A 23,861-nucleotide genomic window follows, 5' to 3' on the forward strand; every position below is an offset into this window, starting at 1 on the left:
TTTATACAGAAAGGCCAGAATACAATTTTTAGAAAAAAATACTAGATACGCAAAGAAGCAAGAATGTATGGTTGATAATAAGGCAAAGTGCAGACAATAGGAGTAGATTTACAGATAATAGAGATATTATACTCAGTAGACAAGGACTTTAAGATAACTACAATTAATATATTCACAAAAATAAGGGAAAAGATGAAGAAAGTAGATGAAAAAAGTACCTTTTCACCAGAGAACTAAAAACTGCTTTAAAAATCAGATAAGCATTCTAGAACTTAAAAATACAGTAATGAAAACTCATTGAATGGGTTTAATAACAGATTGAACAGAGCACAGCCCAGAATTGGTGAACTAGAAAAATATACAGACAGAACCACAGAGAAAATAAGGGAGTGTGGGGATTGATAAGAGCATAAGAAACGTGATGGAAAAACTCCAAAGATCTAACATACATATAATTAGGGTCTGGGAGATAGAGAAGTAACAGAATCGGGCAGAAGTGATATTTGAAGAAATGGGCTAGAATGTTCCAAAATGGATGAAAGGTAGCCTACAGATTCTAGAAGCTCAGCAGACCCCAAGCAGAATAGGTACAATGAAAAGCACATCTAGGAAAATTAAAAGCTTAAGAGCCAGGAGGAAAAATATTATTTCTGTATCAGTTACCTATTGTTACAAACAAACAAATGGCTGTTTACTATTACAGAACTTAACAGCCACTTATTTGTTTGTAATTCTGCTGTCTGGGCTGGGCTCAGCCGGGCACTTCTTCTGCTGATCTCACGTGAAGTCACTTATGTTGCTGGGGCTACACACCCAAGAGCTCTTGACTCTCATGTTTGGTGCCTCTGGGGAAGCCTGGAAGAGTGGGAGCTGTCCAGGCTCCATCTCTACATGGTCTCTTAAGTACCATGTGATCCCTCCAAGTCCATCTGGTCTCTCCAGCTCCCCATGGTCTCTCTGGCACAGTAATAAGCACGTGATGGGTCAGGGCTTCAGAAGGGTGAAAAACAGAATCTGCCTGGCTTCTCAAAGCCTAGAAACTCATAGAGCATCATTTCAACTGCATTCTTGTTGGTCAGAGCCAGTCATCACAAAGCCAGCTGAGATTCAAGGAAACAGATAGAACTTCACTTCTTGATAAGACATGGGTGAAGAGGAGGGCAGATAGAATTTTAGGGCATCTCTCATTTGCCTGAGTCTTCCTACTGGCTCACATTGCTTAAATTCCTCCTACATGCAAAATGACACCCACCCCAAGAACCCCACAGTCCCATCCAATTATGGCATCAGGCTCAGAGTCTACTTGTTTACAGTAGTTCCCCCTCAACTGTGGTTTTGCTTTCCACAGTTTTCAGTTACCCACAGTCAACTGAGGTTCAAAAATAGATGAGTACAGTATTAATAAGACATTTTGAAGTAGAGAATGATGCAGACCACATCCACACAACTTCTATTACAGTGTATTATTTTAATTGTTCTGTTTTATTATTATTAATCTCTTACTGTGTCTAATTTATAAATTAAACTTTATCATAAAGTTTATGAGGGTATGTATATAGGAAAAAATAATAGTTTGTATAAGGTTCGAATAGTTTGTATAAGGTTCGGTACTATCCACAGTTTCAGGCATACACCGGGGGTCTTGGAACATATTCCCCTCAGATAAGAGAATTCCTGTGTATGGAAGAGACTCCTCAGATACAGCTTCTCTTCAACTGTAAACCTATGAATTAAAAAAAAGTTATTGGTCTTATCCACCCCCGCACATACAACCTACATTGTTATGGCAAGGATACGATGTCACATGAATTGACTAAGTCTACAAGAGAGGAAATTGAAGGCATGTAGCAATCCCATGGCAGTTGTGAAATCCATCTGCCTATATGTCACCAATTCCCCCAATTCCAGGGGTAGGGAACATTTGATTAGTCTATTTTGGTTCTCTGAAGTTGGCTCCCTTTTCTTTTTCTCAGTTCTTGACTTTTTTCTTTGAGCTGTCTTTCCTTTTCCATGAGAAATGTCCTCTTTTTGTAGCTTTCTCAGCCTGCTTCTAGGCTCTGTCCCAACTGGCACAGTTATCCACACTGGCACAACTTCTTTAAAAAGCTTTGTGGACTTTCAAATTATAAACCACTCACTCCACCAGAGAGAAGCCACACCCACAAATTTCTTCAAGAAGTCCTCTATGTACTTTGAATGTCAATCAGGGAATGATACCCTTTAGAGTCATATATGTCTTTTGTCTGAGAGCGTCAGCTAGACACTGGCTTAAATCTTTCTGAAGTACAGGTGGTCGTCCACTTATGATGGTTCAACTTAGAATTCTTTTACTTTAGGATGGTATGAAAGCTATATGCATTCAGTAGCAACCATACTTCAAGTACCCATACAACCATTCTATTTTTTACATTCAGTACAGTATTCAGTAAATCATGAAATATTCAGCACTTCATTATAAAATAGGCTTTGTGTTAGATTACTTTGTTCAATATAACATAATGCAAGTGTTCTGAGCACATTTAAGCAATGACAGGTTAAGCTATGATGTATGGTAGGTTAGGTGTACTATTCAACTTAATATTTTCAGCTTACGATGGGTTTATCAAGACATAACCCCATTGTAAGTCAGGGAGCATCTGTAGTAGTAACAAGGTTGTATTGCATGTGCTTTATTTTATCTTGATCCTCAGACCATAATCTTAACAGTTAACCCTGGATTTTTTTTTTTTAACTTCAGAACCTTTTGCTGAAGAAGCTGGTAATGAGAAAGTTTTATTTTGTAACCCTGCAAGTCCCAGGTTGAAAGTATTTTCCTCTAAATTCTGCTTGAAACTGAGCAGTTCCTTGTTTAGTTCTTCTCTCTTTTAATACCTTTCTACAGGTGTTTTTTGAAAAATTGCTTATCACTTTCAGCATTTTTCCTGGAAACCTTAGCCAGATCTATAACTTCAATAGGTACTTTTTCTATCTTCCAAGATACTGTCTCACTTGTTTTGTCAGTAGATTACATGGCTTCTGTCCAGCCTGAAATACCAATTTCCTCAGTGGTTTTCCAGCCTCCGTTAGTAGTCTCTTTGCTGCTCTTCCACCAAATGTCTATAACCCAGTCCCCAAACTAGTGCTACATGTCTTAAGTTTCTATCATGGCAATGCCCTGTTTAAATACCAAATACTATTTCAGTTATCTTTTTCTGCCTAACAAATCACCCCAAAATTTACTACCTTAAAACAAAACTATTCTTTGCTTAAGATTCTACTGTCTGAACTGGACTCAGCTGGGCATTTCTTCTGGTCTCACCTGGAGTCATTTATGCAACTGCAGACATGTGGGGACTCCACCAAAGATGGCTTTACTCAAATGTCTGGGGCCTCAACTGGGGTGGCTGCATTAGCTCTGGCACAGCTGCAGTTCCCTCTCCAGCAGGGTCCTGGGCCATTTCACATGATGACTGAGGGTTCCAAGAGGGTGAAAGCAGAAGCATCTGGGCCAGGCCTCTTAGAGCCTGTGCATAAAACTGAAACAGCACTACTTCATCCATGCTGCCTTTCAAAGCAAGTCCTGGGGCCTGCTCAAAATTACAGGCAGGGAAAATGTCCTCTACCTGATGGTAGTGACAAAGAATATGTGTCCCATCGTTAATTCACCAGTTGCCTTCACAGTTGCAACAATGAGACTGTTAGCTTTTAAACAGAAATGATAGAAACTAGAAGCCATTGTAACAACATGTTTAAAGTGCTAGAATAAGAAAACTGCAGGCTTAGAATTCTAAACCAGCCAAAATGTTCTTAAAAGATTAAGGCAAAACAAATATGTGTTCAAACAAACAAAAACAGAGAGAATTTGGCACCAGTAGGCCTGCACTGAAAAAGTAAAGGAAGTTTATCAGGAAAATAATCCAAGATAGAAATATGGACTTGGAAGAAAGAATGAAGAACACTGGGAAACATATGTAAATGAATAGTAACTGTACAAAATAATAATGGTACACCCTGAGGAGTTTCAATTTTATGTACTGTATATCTAAAATTCATGGTAGCAATAACTTAAATGATGAGAGGGAAGCAAATAGAGTTTAAAAGTCCTAAGGCTTAATTGGTATCAGCCAAGTAGTAAAAGTAATAATTTGCATTGGCCTTAATAAGTAAAAAAGCATGTTTTAAACTCTAGGCTAACAACTAAAAATTATTTTTAAATGTAACTTAATAGAAGGAAAATGGAATCATGTAGAACATTTGATTAATCCAAAGGAAGTCAAGGGAAGATAAAGGTACATAAAAGTAGAGCACAAATAGTACAATGGCAAATATAGACCCAAGCACATCAGTAGTTACATGGAGGAAGACTGTGTAACTTAAGAATTAAATGTAGGTTAGATTAAAAAAAAAAAAAAAACAGCTATATAACTATACCCTTGTCAGAAAAAGTAAACTTTATAATAAGAAGCATTACTGGAGTTAAAGTGGAATATTTTATAACACTAAAGGGATCTGTGGCAGGCTGAATAGTGCCCCCCTACAAAGATATCCACGTTCTAATCCCTGGAACCTGTGAAAACTATATACATACACAGTATGGAAAGAAGAGGACTTTGCAGATAAAATTGAGGATCTGGAGATGGAGCGATTATCCTGGATTATCCAGTTGGGTCCTAAAGCCAATCACATGTATTCTTATAAAGAAGGAGACAGAGACTTAATCCTGAAGAGGAGAAGGCTGTGTGACAATAGAGGCACAGTTATGCAGCCACAAGCCAAGGAATGCCAGCAGCCACGAGAAACCAGAAGAGGGAAGTAACAGATTCTCTAGATCCTCTGAAGGGAGCACAGCCCTGCTGACGCATTGACTTTGACCCAATGATATTGATTTTGGACCTCCTGCCTTAAGAGCTGTGAAGGAATACATTTTTATTGTTTTAAACCACCAAGTATGTGTTAATTTGTCACAGTAGCTATAGGAAAGTAATATAGATTTAATTCACAAGGTAGGTATGTTCTGTAAACTGTATGCACCTAAGAACATAATCTAAAATATATAAGGTAAACATTGACATAACTGGCAGAAGAAATAGACATATTCCCAATCAAAGTAGATTTGAATAAAATTATAATAACTGATAGCAGTTATTATTATAGCAGACCAAAAACACCACAATTACAAACTGGACCTAGCTGCCGTATGTAAGCACTGAATCCAGCAGTGACAAAATTCTTTTTTTTTTTTTTTTGAGACAAGAGTCTCACTCTATTGCCCAGGCTGAAGTGCAGTGGTGCTATCTTGGCTCACTGCAACCTCTGCCTCCCAGGTTCAAGTGATTCTCCTGCCTCAGCCTCCCAAGTAGCTGGGACTACAGGCGTGCGCCACCACACCCAGGAATTTTTGTATGTTTTAATAGAGACGGGGTTTCACCATATTGGCCAGGCTGGTCTCGAACTCCTGACCTCATGATCCACCCGCCTCGGCCTCACAAAGTGCTGGGATTACAGCTGTAAGCCACCGTGCCCGGCCCAAAATTCATTCTTTTACATGCACAAGGAAGGAACATTTATCATATGTGAACACTTAACATATGACTGAGCCATAAAAAAGGCCTCAACAAATTTCCAAAGATTTAAATTTCTTAGCATGGAAATGGATATTGACCAATACAGATTAAGCCAGAAATCATACAAAATAAAAATAGCTTACAAAATAAAAATAGCATACAAAATAAAAATATCGTACAAAAATAAATAGCTTTCATATATACAATAAAAAAAAACAGAAGTTGTAAGAGAATTTTAAAAGAAAATACCTTAGGCAATTTTTTTTTAATCTCCAAAATTTAAAACTCTTCTGAAAAATACAAAACTAGGCTTGAACAAATGGAAAGACTTAACCGTGTTCTTGCATGTGAAGTCTCAGCATCATATAATGTCAGTTCTCTTAAGTTAGTTTGTCATTTTAATGCAATAACAATAAAAATGCCATGTTATTTTCTGGTGCCAGGCAAGCTATTAATAATTGTTTAAGTTTATCTCAAAGAAGAAACAATCAAGAATAATTAGAGAAACTGAAAAAAAGAACAGTGGGAGAAGAGGAGGATTTAACCTAGAAGACATTAAACATACATGAAGCCTTTAATTAATGTAGTTTGATATTGCTGCATGAATGCACAAACCAATGGGAAAGAATAAAAGACTAATTGCATATGGCAATTTCGAATACTGTAAAGGCAGCATCTCATCAGTGAAAGGAAATGTATGTTTTAATGCTAAATAGGGGAAAAGATAAAATTATATCCATTCCACGGGGCGTGGTGGCTCCTGCCTATAATCCCAGCACTTTGGGAGGCTGAGGCGGGTGGATCACCTGAGGTCAGGAGTTCAAGACCAGCCTGGCCAACATGATGAAACTCCATCTGTACTAAAAATACAAAAAAAAAATTAGCTGGGCGTGGTGGTGCACGCCTGTAATCCCGGGTACTCGGGAGGGTGGGGCAGAAGAATCGCTTGAACCTGGGAGGCAGAGGTTGCAGTGAGCTGAGATCATGCCGCTGCACTCCAGCTTGGGCGATAGAGTGAGACTCCATCTCAAAAAAAAAAAAAAAAAATTACATCCATTCCTTCTACTACACACCAAGATAAATTTTAAATGGATCAGAGATTAAAATAAATGTAACAAAATGACTTCATACAAGTACAAATAAAATGCATGGGAATTTCCCTGTAACTTGGATGTAGGGAAAATTTCCTAATCGACTCAAAATTCATACACACTAAGGAAAAAGATGAATAACTAATTTTTTTAAAAAAAACTTGCATTTCAAACAGGCGCAATGAACAAAATGAAAAGCTGGGAACAGTATTTTCAAATTATATTACAGATAAAGGGATTTTAAACCTAATTTCTAAGGAGCTTTTACAGGGAAGGAAGAAGGTCAACAATCTTAGAAAAATGGACTAGATGCAGCAGAAAAGAAAATGAAAGCAGAAAATTATGGAAAATTGTCAAACGGAATTATAAAGAGGAAAAAAATGGAAATGCAAGCTTTTTTTTTTAAAGAGAGAATGATCTGCTACAATACAGGAGGCTGATCTGGGCAGAGAAACCAACAGCCTTTAAAAGTCATGCAGGGCTAGAGAAATAAGATTGGATACTAGAAAGGCTAAGGTCCTGCTGAGAAGGGAAAGACAGAGATGTGAGCCTAGTACCCTTCACAATACATTGGCAAATTCTGAAGCTACAAAGCACAAGAGACCAGAAAGCCAAGTAGAAAGCTATGAAAAACCATTTTTAGGAAGCTAGTATTAGAGTTCAAGACCCAGCAGTGAGGACAAGAGGCTTTTGGTGACTGTCTGGGGATTTCATTTGGAAAGTCTGGAGATTTGTGCCATTTAAGAAGGGACAAAACTAAGGGTAAGTGAACTTTGGTTCTAGGAATGGCAAGACCAGCAAGAAGATCACCATTGCCAGCTGTAGCCTTTACACAATGTCATAGCAGCCCAAATTCAGTCAGCTATTGAATTAAGTTTATTGTCTACTTGCCAAGCTAAAGAATGTATGAATGCTGTCTTTAGAAGATAACATCATATGGAGGTTCTACAACTTCTTAGACACAATGTCAAGCTTTTAGTAAAATTATACTAGACATTCAAGAGATGGGATTGAAAACCAAGAGAAAGGGCAGACAATAGAAATATACTCACAGATGATTCAGGCAGTGGAGTTAAGACCAGGACTTGAAATAACAATGATAATTGTTCAAGAAAATAGAAGACAGGGAGAAAATAAATAAAAGGGAAATTTCCCCCCAGATAATTGGAACTTGTGGGGGATAAAAAGAATCAAATGGATATTCTAGAGCTGAGAATTGCAATAACTGAAATTAAGAACTCAATCGATGGGTATAAAATCAAATTAGACAATGGCGAGCCCAAAAATAAACCCTCATGTATATAATCAAATAATTTTCCACACGGGTGCCAAGACCATTCAATGGGGAAAAGATGGTCTCTTCAACAAGTGGTGTTAGGAAAACTGTATATTCATATGCAAAAGAATGAAGTTGGACCCTTACCTTATATCATATGCAAAAGTTAACTCAAAATGGTCCAAAGACCTAAGTGTAAGACCTAAAACTGTACAGCTCTTGGAAGAAAACAGAGGAAAAAAGCATTAAGACAATATATGTATTTCTTGGATATGACACCAAAAGCACAGGCAACAAATGTAAAAATAGACAAAGTGGACTATATTAAAGTTTAAAACTTCTGGGCATCAGAGGACACAATTAACAGAGTGAAAAGATAGCCTACAGACTAGGAGAAAATATTTGCAAGTCATACATCTAATAAAGGGTTAATATTCCAAATTATATAAACAACTTGTACAAATTAAAAACAAAATAACCCAATTAAAAAATATACAAAGGACTTGAATGGTCATTTCTCCAAAGATGATATGCAAACAGCCAACAAGCATATGCAAATATGCTCAATACCACAAATCATCGGGAAAATGCAAATCAAACCACAACGAGATATCATGTCACACCAATTAGGATGGCCACTATTAAAAACATAAAATTAATAAGCATTGGCAAGGATGTAGAAATTAGAACACCTATGCACTGTTGGTGGGAATATAAAATGATGCAGCTGGCTTTGCAGACACTGCTGTCCCCCAACACCCCCTGTCACTAGGCCATGGTCATCCCGACTGTGCCCTTCAACATCACCGTCAACAGCAAGCCCTTAGGACACATCTCCTTTCAGCTATTTGCAGACAAATTTCCAAAGACAGGAGAAAACTTTCACACTCTGAACAATAAAGACAAAGGATTTGGTTCCTGCTTTCACAGAATTATTCCGGAGTTTATATGCCAGGGTGATGACTTCACACCCCATAATGGCATTGGTGGCAAGTCCATCTACGGGGATAAATTTGATGATAAGAACTTTGTTGTGAAGCATACAGGTCTTGGCATGTTGTCCATGGCAAATGCTGCACCCAAAACAAATGAGTCCCAGTTTTTCATCTGCACTGCCATGGCCAAATGGTGGGATGGCAAGCATGTGATCTTTGGCAGGGTGAAAGAGGGGATGAATATTGTGGAAGCCATGGAATGCTTTGGGTCCAGGAATGGCAGGACAAGCAAGATCGCCATTGCCAACTGCAGACAACTCTGATAAATTTGACTTGTGTTTTATCTTAACCACCAGACCTTTCCTTTTGTAGCTCAGGAGAGCACCGTTCCACCCCATTCGCTCACAATATCCTATAATATTTGTGCTCTCACTGCAGTTCTTTGAGTTCTATATTTTCATTATGTCCCTCCACATATAGCTGGATTGCAGAGTTAAGTTTATGATTATGAAGTAAAAACTAACAAAAAAAAATGATGCAGCTTCTATGAAAAACAGTATCACAGTTTCTCAAATAATTAAACATTGAATTACTATATGATTCAGCAGTTCCACTCCTGGATATATATCCAAAAGAATTGAAAGCAGAATTCCAAAGAAATATTTGCACATCCATGTTCATAGCTATACCATTCACAGTAGCCAAGAGGTGGAAGCCATCTGTGTGCCCATCCACAGATGAATGGATTAACAAAATATGGGATATACACACTATGAATACAGCCTTAAAAAGGAAGGAAATTCCAACACATGCTACAACATGGAGGAATCTTGAGGAATTAACGGTAAGTGAAATAAGCCAGTCACAAAAAGGCAAATACTGAATGATTCCACTTATGTGAGGTATCTAGAGTAGTCATATTCATAGAGACAGAAAATAGAATGATTGTTGCCAGCAACTGGGAGGAAGGGGGTGTGAAAAGTTGTTTAATGGATATTGAGTTTGTTTTCCCAGACGAAGAAGTTCTGAAGGTTGGTTACATGATGTGAATATACTAAACACTACTGAACTGTGTACTTAGAATGGTTAAGATAAATTTTATGCGTTTTCACTACAATAACAAGTAGAACAGTAGAACAGATGATTAGTCACAGCAGAAAAGATGAAAGATAGGTCAAAACAGGTTATTAGAAAATATCCAAACTGAAGATGAAGAAGAAAATCATTTTTAGTAGAAAATATCCAAACTGATATATAAAGACATAAAGGAATTTGTGGAGGCAGAGGGGAGATAAGGGAATAAAGGACATGTGGGACACATCCAAAAAAAAAAAAAAATCCAACATACAGAATCCCAGGAGAAGAGGAGAGAGAACAAGGCAGGAGCAAGGTTTGAAGAGGTAATGGCTCAGAATTTATTTCCTAAGAATTATGAAAGACATTATTTCACAGACTCAAGAAAGTGTGTGATCCACAGATATAAATACAAAGAAGCCTTACTAGAATATCATAGCAAATTGCCAAAAACAAAAGACAGAGAATAGAATCTTAAAAGATAGAGAAAAGAACTCACTTTCAAATGTCCAAGACTGACAGCTGACTTCTCAGCAGGAGCAATGGAACCAGAAGACAACAAAGTGACATTTCAATTGCTGGAAGAAAACAGCACCAACCTAGACCTCTGTACCCTGCAAATATCCTTTAAAAATGAAGCAAATAAAGTAATCATTATGTATGTTATTGGCAAAATGATAGACCAATAGAACAGTGGAACAGAAGAGAGAGGCCAAGAATAAACCTTTACATAGATGGTCAAATGATTTTCTCAAAGGGCACGACAGCATTTGAATGAAGTAAAATCTCTGTAATAAGTATGTCTGGAATGCATGGATATGCATATAGAAGAAAAAACCCATACCTCACATCATCCAGAAAAATCAACTTGAGATAAATTATAGACATAAAAATAAAGCTAAAGCAATAAAGCTACCAGAGCAAAACATAAGATGTTCTCTTTAAGTTCTTGGTGTAGGCAGAGACTTCTTAGAAAACATGAACTATACAAGAAAAAAAAATTGGTAAGTTGGACTTCATTAAAATTTCTCAGCTGGGCATGGTGGCTGACACCTCCAATCCCATCACCTTGGGAGGTCAAAACAGAAGGATTACTTGAAACCAGGAGTTCAAGACCAACCAGGGCAACATAGCAAGACCCCATCTCTACAAAAAATTTAAAAATTAGCCAGCAACGCCTGTAGTCCTAGCTACACAGGAGGCTGAGTTGGGAGGATTGCTTGAGCCCAGGACTTTGAGGATGTAATGAGCTATGATTGTGCCACTGCACTCCAGCTTAAAAAAAAATAAAATTTATCTTCAACAGACACTTAAGAAAATAGACACAGACTTAAAGAAAATATTCACAATACGTATATATGATGGACTTGAGTTCAAAATATATAAACTACAATTTAGTAATTTTTAAAAAGACAATGCAATTTTTTAAAGGTGAGTTTTGTGAATAGACGTTTCACAAAACACAATATATGTGTAGTAATTACATTTTAAAAGTACCCAATGTATTAGTCATCTAGAAATGAAAAACAAAACCCCAGTGAAATACCAGTTCATACCCTGTAGAAGGGCTAGACAGTGAAAAAGACTGATAATGACAAACGTTGGAGAGGATGTGGAGCAACTGGAACCCTCATATGTTGCTAGTGGGAGTAGAAAATAATATGATTATTTTGGAAAACAGTTTGTCAGTTTATTAAAGAGTTACATATATATACATGACCCAGTAATTTTGCTGCTAGAAATTTATCAAAGAGACATGAAAACATATGACCACAAAATACTTGGAAAAAAAATATTTACAGCAGCTTTATTCGTAATAGCCAATAAAACTGGTAACAGTGAGGTGCCCATCAATAGAAGAATAGGTAAACAGTGGTCTATTGAGACGGTGGATACTGTTCAGCAAAAAAGAACCAACATCCACAACATTGAGGAATCTCAACATTATTCTCACAAAAGAAGTTGGTAACAAAAAAATGCATAGTTAAGATTCTAACTATATGAAATTCCAGAACAGGGGAAAATAACATATAGGGATAGAAATCAGATCAGTGATTACTTCGTGGGGGAAGGTATTGACTGGAATACCGCATGAAAGAACTTTCTGGAGTGTTGGATATTTCTGTGTCTTTGTTACTTAATTGTCGAAAGTGAATGTTACACTTAGGATCTGAGCATTTGTTTATGTAAGTTATACCTCACTTTTTAAAAATGAAAGTTAAATAAAGATTTTAGACCACTAAAAGCTGGAAGATGCTTTTACCAACAGATTGTACTAAAAAATCAGTAAAGGGTTTTTTCAGGCAGAAGGAAAACTATCCCACATGGAGGCTCGGAAATATAGGAAAGAACAAAAAGCCACAGAAAGGGTAAATGTTCGAGGAGACAGAGAATGAGGATGGCTTTACAAAATATGGACGGTAACATCTTCCAAAGTAAAAATGTATGACAACAATAATAAAACAATAAAAGGCAGATGGGAACTGAAATAAAAATGAAATATCATTGATAATAAAACAATAAAAGGCAGAAGGGAACTGTACTGACCACGTTAGATAGTCCTAGGACCAGTTAGACATTTCACATTCATGCCGCTGCAGCAGCATCAGAGGTATACCTCCAGAGTGAGCCCTCACATAGCTCGCACCTTAGTCCGGGGGCCATTCTCTGCCCACCCGCATTTTCTGCCAAGTGTCAGTTCAGATAGAAGGGAACAAATCAATTTATTAATTGTGGGAACTACCCTAGTTTAGATACCCTAAGTTCCAATAAAGAGTCAATATCTTTTGTAATAGCCTCATGAGCATAGAGTCCCGGAGAGGGATATGGCTTGGCTATAAGAACCGTGACACTCAGAAGCTCAAAGCTGTGGCTTTTCATCAGGTATTTGTAGCTTATTTACAATCATCTCAGTCCAGACAGGTTTACCAACCAGTGTTATTTTTTACCATATGTTACCTGTAACAGATATTAGATATTTAGGGAAATAAAGCTAGAAGTTTCATCCAACATTGTTTTCCATTTTAGGCTCACGGACGGACTTCCACGACCTTGAGTTAAAACTTTAGGGTAGATAAGAATTACCTGGAGGCCTTGTTAAAACACAAATTGTTGGTGCCCTATGACTTACTTCCTAGCTCAGTAGCTTTAGGGTGAGGCTTGAGAATTTACATATCTAATAAGTTCCCAGGTGATACTGGGTGATACTGCTGACCTGAGGACCCCACGTTAAAACCAAATGCCTTATTCAATGGCAGTGATAACAAAGTAAAAGTGCCCCTTTCCTGTTTACTGTTTGCAAAAGGGTCCCCATGTTCTTTTAGCTTCAACCTTTAAAATACTAGTCATTATTTATTATTTCTTCAAAAGCCCATCTCTAATTGTCTCCTTAGGGAGTTTTTGAGTTCACATTGACATTAATTGTCACTAACTGTCAGCAGATGGCATTAACCAGACTCTATTTTAGGATTAAATCCACCTGATCCACCTGCACTATCAGAACCTTCAGGACGCGACTCAGGCTGCAGCTCAGAGGGCTCCACCGGTGGCCCTAGACTTGCACCAAGCTGCTGCCATTGCCACTGCACCAGCTTGTATGCCAGGTTACCACATAGTCCTGTGTAACCATGTGGGCTGCTGTAGAGTAATTCCCCTACTTTTGTCCCCCACTTCCTCAGGTAGAGGCTCGTAGACATTACATTGGATGAGCAGGCAGCTCAGCTTGGTCAGAGCCAGCCGGCTGCTCCACCCACTTTGTCCTATCACAGACCCAGTCGCAGACATAAATTCTAAAGCTCATGTGCTTGTCTCCTTCCCACCCCCAGCCAGTCATCAATGCCTAGTTTGGCCTAATGCATCAGCTGCACCAAGGCAAAATCATTTTTGCCAACCAGCCCAGCTGCAGTTTGGTTTCTGGTCAAGTCCAATTTATGGACAGCGGAGAGGAGTGGACAGCTTCTCTCAGCATAAGTTTGTCTCCAGCTTTCATCCCTTCCCACGGGGGAAGATTTCAAAGCCAAAAGGTTAACATGAGATCAACTGCCCATGAGTATTCACAGATAAAGTGCTAGGTTTTAGCATTATCAAGAAAGTAATGAAATTAAAGTAATAATATGTATTTTCAGTGTGTAAAAGGTTGAAGATGCAAGTTGCAATCTCTAGGCTAACCACTTAAGAGCAAAACATGTATAATTAAAGGAAAAGGAGTAATAAACATTTGATCAATTTTTAAAAAGAGACAAAGGAGGACAAAAGGAATGTGTGAAATGGAAGGCAAATAGTAAAATGACAGATAAACCTAATATATCAGTAAGCAGAATAAATATAAAAGGACTAAGTACTTCAGGTACTGGAGTACTGACATTATCAACTGGGTTTTCAAATATGAACCAAATTATGTGCTTTTTAATATAAAATATACAACAGTTAAAATTAAACAAATTTTAAAAAGATATATCAGCCAGGCACAGTGGATCATGCCTGTAATCCCAGCATTTTGGGAGGCTAAGACAGGAGGATTGCTTGAGACCAGGAGTTTGAGAATAGTCTGAACAACAAGAGAGACCATCTCTACTAAAAAAAGCAAACAAACCAACCTAGCCAAGCATAGTAGCATACCTACTCTGGAGGCTGAGGCAGGAGAATCCTGAGCCTAGGAGTTTGAGGCTGCAGTGAGCTATGATTGTACCATTTCCCTCCAGCCTGGGTGACAAAGTGAGACCCTGTTTCAGAAAAGAAAAAAGATATATCATGCAAAGTAAAAAGGAAGTTGGTGTAGTTATACTAATATCAGATAATATGGAATTTAAGGTAAGAAGCATTACTACAGTTAAAGACAGACATTTCATAATGATAAAATGATTACTCCACTAGGGATATAGAAAGTTGTAAATTTATATGTAACTAATAGCATAGTTTTAAGTTCTATAACAAATATTAAACATAAATCTGCAGTCTTAGTGGAATTTTACATACCTCTCAATAGGTGATAGAATTAAGCAGACAAAAAAATCAGTAAAAATATAAATCATCTTACTAAAAAGCAAACTTGACCTAACTGATATTTCTATAATGTTGATATCAACTATGACAAACTACTCATTTTTAAAAAGCCACATGGAACATTTACCATCTTGATCATAACCTGAGTCATAAATTAAGCCTCAGTTAAATTTTAACACATTTAAATCATTTACAGTATGTGTTCTCACCATAGTGGAATTAAGCTAAAAAAAAAAAAAATCAGAAACAAAAGAAGAGATAGTAAATCTCCAGTTTGGGTGCAGTGGCTCAAGCTTGTAATCCCAGCACTTTGGGAGGCCAAGACCTGCAGATCACCTGAGGTCAGGAGATCGAGACCAGCCTGGCCAACATGATGAAACCCCATCTCTACTAAAAATACAAAAATTAACCATGTGCGGTGGTGCGTGCCTGTAATCCCAGCTACTTGGGAGGCTGAGGCAGGAGAATTGCTTGAACCTGGGAAGCAGAGGTTGCAGTGAGCTGTGATCACTCCACTGCACTCCAGCCTGAGCGACAGGGCGAGACTCCATCTAAAAAAAAAAAAAGAAAAAAAAATCTTCACCTGTTTTGGTAACATTAAGCACTACACCTCTAAATAATCCATGGGTCAATGAAAAAAGCACAAAGGGAATTAGAAAATATTTTGAAATGTGTGATACAGTGTAAAAGATATGGTATATCAGCACATGTGGGATGCAGTTAAAGCAATACTTGAGGGAAGTTTGTATCCTAAATGGATATATTAGTTTAAAACAGGGGAGAGGAGATGAGCGTCAGTGATCTATGCTTCTATCTAAAAAAGCTAGAAAAAGAACAAATCAAAACCACACTACATTGAGATATTTTTCACCCATCACACTGGCAAAAATTCAGAAGTTTTATAAGACTAAAACCTCTTAGACTGTGGGGAAACACACTGCCATACATTGCTAATGAAAATGTGAAATGGGCCGGGCACAGTAGCTCACGCCTGTAATCTTACCACTTTGGGAGGCCGAGGCAGGTGGATCACTTGAGGTCAGGAGTTCTAAACCAGCCTGGCTAACATGGTGAAACCCCATCTTCATTAAAAATAAAAAAATAAAAATAATTAGCTAGGCTTGGTGGCAAGCACCTGTAATCCGAGCTACTTGAGAGGCTGAGGCAGGAGAATCACTTGAACTGGGAGGCGGAGGTTTCAGTGAGCCAAGATTGCACCACTGCACTTCAGCCTGGGCAACAGAATGAGACTCTGTCTCAAAAAAAAAAAAAAAAGAAAGAAAGAAAGAAATGGATGACCTTTACAGGGAAGAAACTGACTATATCTAGCAAAATTATACATTCATTTACCCTTTTAGCCAGCAATTCTACTTTTAGTAACTATTCCCAAAAATACATTGGCAAAAACATTAAAACAAAAATACTTTTGAATGAGGCTGTTTATTGTAACCTGATTTGTAGCAAATTGGAAACAACCCAAATGCCCAGCAGTAGCGGAGTGATTAAATGAAAAGTTCCCCGTGGATGTACATTATGTGTGAACATCCACACTGTGGAGGCTTCCACACAGTGGAGGCTTCTGCAGCTGTCAAAAAGAACAAGGACCATTTCAGTGGAATAAAATCTCCAGGATATCAAGTGGAGGAGAAAAAGTGGAAAAAAATAATATCTTAGGATACTATTTATCTTTTTTAAAAAATGGCAAGGGAAGAGTGGATATATGTAGAGAAAAAGATATTTTAAAATGGAAGACTAAATCTTAAAAATATTTTTAAATGGTTTTCCATAGAGGAAAGAAAATGGGGTGGAGAGGACAAGGAATGAAGCTAGGTTCCTTGAATCTACATTATTTTTTCAATTTGACTTTGAAACCAAGTAAATATTTTGCACAATTACACAAAATTTTTAATAAAGCAGTTTCTACTTAAAATTAAATGAGCCTATGTATTCAGTTGGTAGTATAACCATACCAAGGGGAATTATCAAGAGGAATTATTCCAAATGACTTTAAAACACAATTACAGTTGACCCTTGAACAGCATGGAAGTTAGGGGTGCCAACTCCCTACACAGTTTAAAATCCACATATAACTTTTGACTCCTCAAAAACTTAACTACTAATAGCCCACTATTGACTGGCAGCCTTATGATAACATAAACAGTTGGTTAATACATATTTTATATATGTATTTTATATTGTATTCTTATAATCTATAGAAAAGAAAATGTTAAGAAAATCGTAAGGAAGAGAAAATATATTTACTGTTCATTAAGTGGAAGTGGATCATCTTGAAGGTCTTCATTCTCACCATCTTCATGTTAAGTAGGCTGAGGAGTAGGAATGGAAGAAGAGGGGTTGGTCTTGCTGTTTCAGGGGTATTAGAGGCACAAGAAGTGAAGGAGATGGAAGGGGAGGCAGGAGAGGCAAGCACGCTTGGTCTTTTATTGAAAAAAATCCGTGTGTAAGTGAACCTGCACTGTTCAAACCTGTGTTGTTCAAGGGTCAACTGTATTTGACTATACATCCCTAATGAGATTTACCCTAAGAACCAAAGAAAACCTTGTACAGATTGATTATCCTTTATCCAAGATGCTTGGGACCAGAAGTGCTTTGAATTTCAGATGGGGTTTTTTTTTGTTTTTTTTTTTTTGAACTTAAGAGAGATGATTTAGGGTATCTGGTGGAAGAAATTTCTAAGCAGCAAAGCATTCAAGAGGTGACTTGAGTGCTGTTAAAGGCATTCAGTTTTATAAGGAAAGCAGTCGCCCAGGCTAAAGGTGCAGTGGCGTGATCACCACTCACTACAGCCTCAACCTCCCAGGTAAAAGCAATCCTTCCACCTCAGCCTCCCAAGCAGCTGGGACTACAGGCATGTGCCACCATGCCCAGCTAATTTTTAAATTTTTTAAATAGAGACAAGGTCTTCCCTGTGTTGCCCAGGTTCCTGGACTCAGGCAGTCCACCCACCTCCACCTCCAAAAGTGCTGGGATTACAGATGTGAGCCACCACACCCGGCCTCAATTTCAGATATTTTTGGATTTTTGAATATTTGCATTATTCTGCTTGAGCATTCCAAATATGAAAGTCCAAAATGTTCCAATGAGCATTTCAGTTATCACGTTGGTGCTCAAAAAGTTTGGGATTTTGGAGCATATCAAATTTGGGATTTTCAGATTAGGTATACTCAACCTGTACTATTTTCAATAATGTTGTTAATGATATTGATAGTGTTCTTCTGAGATTCTAAGTGTATGTATTGTGAAATGAATGAGTTCTTTTTTGGTGTTGAGAACTGGAATTTTTGGTAGAGATGAAAGGAGATACAGATGCGAGAATGATGGTGTTAACACCTGTGGTCCTGAATTGGGAATATTGGTACAAATTCTGATGTGTTTTATCAGTTTTAAAATACAAAGTTCCTAGCTTTATTTGCTGAAAAAACTAGAGGTAATGACAGATCCAGTACTAATAAGCACCTTTAGTCTCTAGATTGTGGACTTTAGCTTCCATTTTAGTGGAAGGTGGTACCTAAAGGTCACAATCTAGGTGAACCAGTTTTCCTTGGAGAAATAGCTTCTACCAAGTATTTGAACCAGTATTCTTTGGAGAAAAAGCTTCTACCAAGTCTGGGAAAGCAAGGAAGCTCACAATGACAACAAAGGTTGTATCAAAAGAATTTGGAATGAACTTGAATAAGCTCCCATTGGCCAAACATAAGACAGTTTGAGCAACAGGAGGATAATAACTGCAATGAATGAAATGCATCACCTACAATTAAACTACTGAATTTGCAATGATAATTGTGCCTTGGAGAATGCATGGTGTATTCGTTCGTTTTCTTGCTGCTGATAAAGACACACCTGAAACTGGGAGCAAAAAGAGGTTTAATTGGACTTTCCGTACATCTTCTGAAATCTAGGTGGAGGTTCCCAAACTTCATTTCTTGACTTCTGTGCACCCACAGGCTCAACACCACATGGAAGCTGCCAAGGCTTGGGGCTTCCACCCTCTGAAGCCACAGCCCAAGCTGTATGTTGGCCTCTTTCAGCCATGGCTGGAGCAGCTGGGATGGAAGGCACCAAGTCTCTAGGCTGCACGCAGCACGGGGACCCTGGGCCCAGCCCACAAAACCACTTTTTCCTCCTGGGCCTCTGGGCCTGGGATGGGAGGGGCTGCCATGAAGTTCTCTGATGTGGCCTGGAGACATCTTCCCCATGGTCTCAGGGGTTAACATTAGACTCCTTGCTACTTATGCAGATTTCTGCAGCTGGCTTGAATTTCTCCCCAGAAAATGGGTTTTTCTTTTCTATCGCATAGTCAGGCTGCAAATTTTCTAAACTTTTATGTTCTGCTTCCCCTATAAAACTGAATGCCTTTAACAGCACCCAAGTCACCTCTTGAATGCTTTGCTGCTTAGGAATTTCTTCCACCAGATACCCTAAATCATCTCTCTCAAGTTCAAAGTTCCACAAATCTCTAGGATGGGCAAAATGCCACCAGTCTCTTTGCTAAAACATAACAAGAGTCACCTTTGCTCCAGTTCCCAACAAGTTCCTCATCTGCATCTGAGACCACCTCAGCCTGAATTTTATTGTCCATATTGCTATCAGCATTTTCGGCAAAGCTACTCCACAAGTCTCTAGGAAGTTCCAGACTTTCCCACATTTTCCTGTCTTCTTCTGAGCCCTTCAAACTGTTCTAATCTCTGCCTGTTACTCAGTTCCAAAGTCACTTCCACATTTTCAGGTATCTTTTCAGCAGTGCCCCACTCTGCTAGTACCAATTTACTGTATTAGCTTGTTTTCATGCTACTGATAAAGACATACCCGAAACCGGGAACAAAAAGGTTTAATTGGTCTTACAGTTCCACATGGCTGGGGAGGCCTCAGAATCATGGCAGGAGGCAAAAGACACTTCTTACATGGTGGTGGCAAGAGAAAAATGAGGAAGAAGCAAAAGCAGAAACCCCTGATAAACCCATCAGATCTCATGAGACTTATTCACTATCACAAGAATAGCATGGGAAAGACCGGCCCCCATGATTCAATTACTTCCTCCTGGGTCCTTCCCACAACACGTGGGAATTCTGGGAAATACAATTCGAGATGTGGGTGGGGACACAGCCAAACCATATCACATGGGAATAGTTTTTTTTCAATGTAGATATAATTAAAAGTAAAAAGCATGTGTCCTTCCTTTTCTAAATTAATTTTTTTTGGGGGATAAGCAATTGATGAGGGAAAGTCTCTCTAGGAATATTACGATTAATAAACTGAAAGTGATAATAACATCAGAATATTAGTTTTGTAGCCCTTAATGAATATCAGCAGTGATCATCACTTGCTGCTAACATCTGAGACACCCAGACAGTATATGTGTATCATTAGAAGTACACACCTATAAAGTAGTTTTGTCCCACTCTTCCCCCAAAAGTTAAATCTAAACCAGTCACTTCTCTAATTACAATTTATGAGAAATAACAGGGAACAAAGGAGCATGTTAAATGGTACCATGAGGATGCAATAGCAGAGTCTAATGCTGGAAACCAACAGGACAGATAGCCCTATTTCTTCTACAAAAATTAATTTGTAAAGAAAAAAACTGATGAAGATGGACTCCAGAGATCACAACAGATTTAAGGAGAAAGCAGCCAATTAAAATGTATGGCGCTCATTTAGATTGTGTGATTCAAACTGTAAAAGCAAAATGAAACTTCCGTAAGACACTTGGGGGACATAGGAACAACCAACTGAATACTTGATGATATTAAAGAATCATTTTCACTTCTTTAGGCATAATGTACATAAGCTTATGTTCTAAACATGAGTTTTTATCTTTTAGAGGCACACACTAAAGAATTTACTCATGAAATTGTATGAAATCTGGAATTTGCTTCATATTAACATGGATGAGGGTATAGATGAAACAACATGGCCATGAGTTGATAAGTGTTGAAGCTGAATGATGAGCACATGAGGGTTCATTATATTGTTTTATTTATTTATTTATGTAATTTAAAGTGACAGGGTCTCCATCTGTCACCCAGGCGAGAGTGCAGTGACACAGTCTTAGCTCACTGCAGCCTCAAACTCCTGTGCTCAAGTGATTCTCCTGCCTCATCCTCCCTGCCCCATCCCCCAACCCCCAAAGTAGTTAGGACGACAGGCACGGACCATGCCAAGCTAATTTTTAAATTTTTTTCATAAAAATGTAGTCTCGCTATGTTGCCCAGACTGGTCTCAAACTCCTGGCCTCAAGCAATCCTCCCACCTTGGCTTCCCAAATTACTGAGATAACAAGGTGTGAGCCACCGCACCCAGCCAGGAGTGCAACTTTTAAAAGAGTAGTTCCAGGCCGGGCGTGGTGGCTCACGCCTGTATTCCCAGTGCTTTGGGAGGCTGAAGCAGGTGGATCACCAAGTCAGGAGTTCGAGACTAGCCTGGTCAACATGGTGAAACCCTGTCTCTACTAAGAATACAAAAAATTAGCAAGGTGTGATGGCTCACACCTGTAATCCCAGCTACTCTGGAGGCTGAGGCAGGAGAATAGCTTGAACCCGGGAGGCAGAGGTTGCAGTGAGCCAAGATCACGCCACTGCACTCCAGCCTGGGTGACAGAGCGAGACTCCATCTCAAAAAAAAAAAAAAAAAAGTTCCTTTATTTTTGTATATACTTGAAATTTTTCATTATAAAACATTTAAATGATGTGATTACAAAGATGAGAAAACAAATAGCATCAGAAATGAGTAGGTAAATTTAAAAAGCAAATTAGCCATCTTAAACTAAAATAAATTGTGTAAGTCAGATATTCAGTTGATGGGTTACATGAATTAGACATAATTAAATAGTGAATTGCAAGCATTGTAAAAAATTTACCTGAAATATTATAGAGACAAGGAGACAAATGAATCAACAGACTTAGGAAGTACCATGTATTCCAAGCTGGAAAAGTAAAAAGAAATCCATACCTACATACATTATAGTAGAACTACAAAATAGCAAAGGCAAAGGTGTCTTAAAGCATCCATTTCAGTCAGGGTACTGAAATAACACTAGGTATTTCAGAAAAGCAAATTTGATTTAGAGAATTGATGACGTTGTAGAGGGCTGAAAGAGAAAAAGGAAACAAGGAAGTAAACTAAAGATAACTGTAGGGAACAGCTCCCACCTCTAGGTGTGGAAAAGGGCAGCAAGTGATTAGGGTTTTCAGAATTTAGAAGTTTACAGGAGAAACTGAGGAGCTGGAGCTCTTGCTTCCACAGAGAGGGACAGCCTTGCGGCAGAAGGGTGCAGTGAGCCTGGGTCTGGGAGTGCTTAAAGAACCTGGAGACTAGAGTGCTGTTGCTGGAATAACACTGACAGGAGCAGCATGCAAATAGGAAGAAAGAAGTCCCTTCTCCCTCTTGCCTTCCAATCTTCTAGTGCACATGTTTGCTGAACCTAACAAGAAGCCTGTTAACAAAGGAGAAATGTGGTTTGCAGAGTGCCAGCAGTTATCGCAAAGCAGATTTGGACCTGAAAGACAATAGCTCAATAAGTATCACAGTAGCCATGTATTCATTCACTCATTCATTTATTCATTCATTCAGCAAATGGTTAGTAGAAGCTTACTATATGCCATTTACTTTTTAAATGGTTGGGATAAATCAGTGAAAAACAACTCAAAAGATCTCTGCCCTCATGGAGACAGAAAGAAAGGACAGATCACCTACAAGGAATGATGGCTAAAATGACAACCTATTTAATAGCCACTATTAAGGCCAGATGAATTGTGAAAGGATACCAGACCCCCTAGAATTGTGTGACCTACAATGAAGAAAGAATAAAGATATTTAAAGATAAGCAAAGAGCTAGAAAAATTTACTACCAAGAGTGCCGTTCTAAAGAAAATTTTTTATATGATGGCTGCAGAAGAATTATCTGAGACCCAAGAAGATTTGCTAAGCAAATAAAATGACAAAACAAAATGCTAAGCAAATAAGATACAAACCCAAACATTGTGGAAAATAATAATTTGTGGGATTTTAAAAGAAATGACTGAAATACTGTACAAAGTAGAATGTATATTTAAGAGTGGGATGATCAGATCTTAGGTTTTCAAAAGCCCTTTTATTATGCAGGAGAAGAGAGTTATAATACATTGTTTAGACTTTGTTAAATTTTTACAGTAAAATTTAAGGGTATCATTAAAAGAATACACAAATCTAAAACCTGTGAGGATAAAATAATGAAGTAAGAAGAGGATGAGCCAAAAAAAATCAATACAAGAAAATGCAAAAAAAAAAAAGCATTCAAGAATCTGGACAAATATAAAATGATCTATAATACAGCAGTGACAATAATGTGAAATCAGAAAACTTTTAAAGGAACTGCATATTTTTATGACTACATCTAAAACAAAAAAGTTGGAAAAGAAATACCAGGTACAAACTAATAAAAAGGAGGTAGGCATAGTTATATTAATTACCTGAAAAACATATATTTCAAAACAATAATTATTAGGAGTAGAGAGAGTGACTACATAATGATAAAACGTTTAATTCACCAGAAAGATATACCAGTTCTAAACTTATATATATTCAGTAAAATACCCTCAAAATATGTAAAACAAAAGAAAGATAGATGTACAGTTAGAAATTGCAAATCTGTCAACATAAACACTCTTCTCCATTATGCATAAGTCAGTCAGTTTGTACCTGTGCTTATGTTCATGAGGGATATTGGTCTGTGGTTTTTTTTTATTATGTTTTTGTGAAGTTTTGGTATCAGGATAATAATGACCTTGTTTAATGAGTTGGAGGTGTTTCCTTCACTTTAGTTTTCTGAAAAAGTCTGTAGAGAATTCCTTAATATTTGTTAGAATTTGCCAGTGAAGCCATCTGGTCCTAGAGTTCTCTTTGTGGGAGGTTTTTAATTATAGCTCTAATATCTTTAATAGAT

At 37.9% G+C, this 23,861-nt stretch overlaps 2 protein-coding genes across 8 annotated transcripts in view; both read left to right on the top strand.

Annotated features, from left to right (window-relative positions):
- TTC17 (tetratricopeptide repeat domain 17) overlaps positions 1-23,861 on the top strand; it is a 135,924-nt gene that overhangs the window by 98,695 nt on the left and 13,368 nt on the right. Inside the window, exon 23 of one of the 7 annotated variants that reach the window (XM_009460261.4) lies at positions 9,451-10,188. The exons of 5 other annotated variants lie outside the window; for them this stretch is intronic. In XM_009460261.4, coding sequence (XP_009458536.1) covers positions 9,451-9,486 — 36 coding nt within the window. In that variant the 3' untranslated portion in view covers positions 9,487-10,188. Of the gene's footprint in view, positions 1-9,450; positions 10,189-23,861 lie in introns of those variants that run through there. One more of the 7 variants, XM_054662227.2, reaches the window with a different exon arrangement.
- LOC101058999 (peptidyl-prolyl cis-trans isomerase A-like) lies at positions 8,365-10,183 on the top strand. The gene is given in 1 exon segment (NM_001280367.1): positions 8,365-10,183. A coding segment is annotated over 1 exon segment (483 nt). The 5' UTR covers positions 8,365-8,685; the 3' UTR covers positions 9,169-10,183.

Source organism: Pan troglodytes, chromosome 9 (assembly GCF_028858775.2).
Source record: "Pan troglodytes isolate AG18354 chromosome 9, NHGRI_mPanTro3-v2.0_pri, whole genome shotgun sequence".
NCBI classification, from domain to species: Eukaryota; Metazoa; Chordata; class Mammalia; order Primates; family Hominidae; genus Pan; species Pan troglodytes.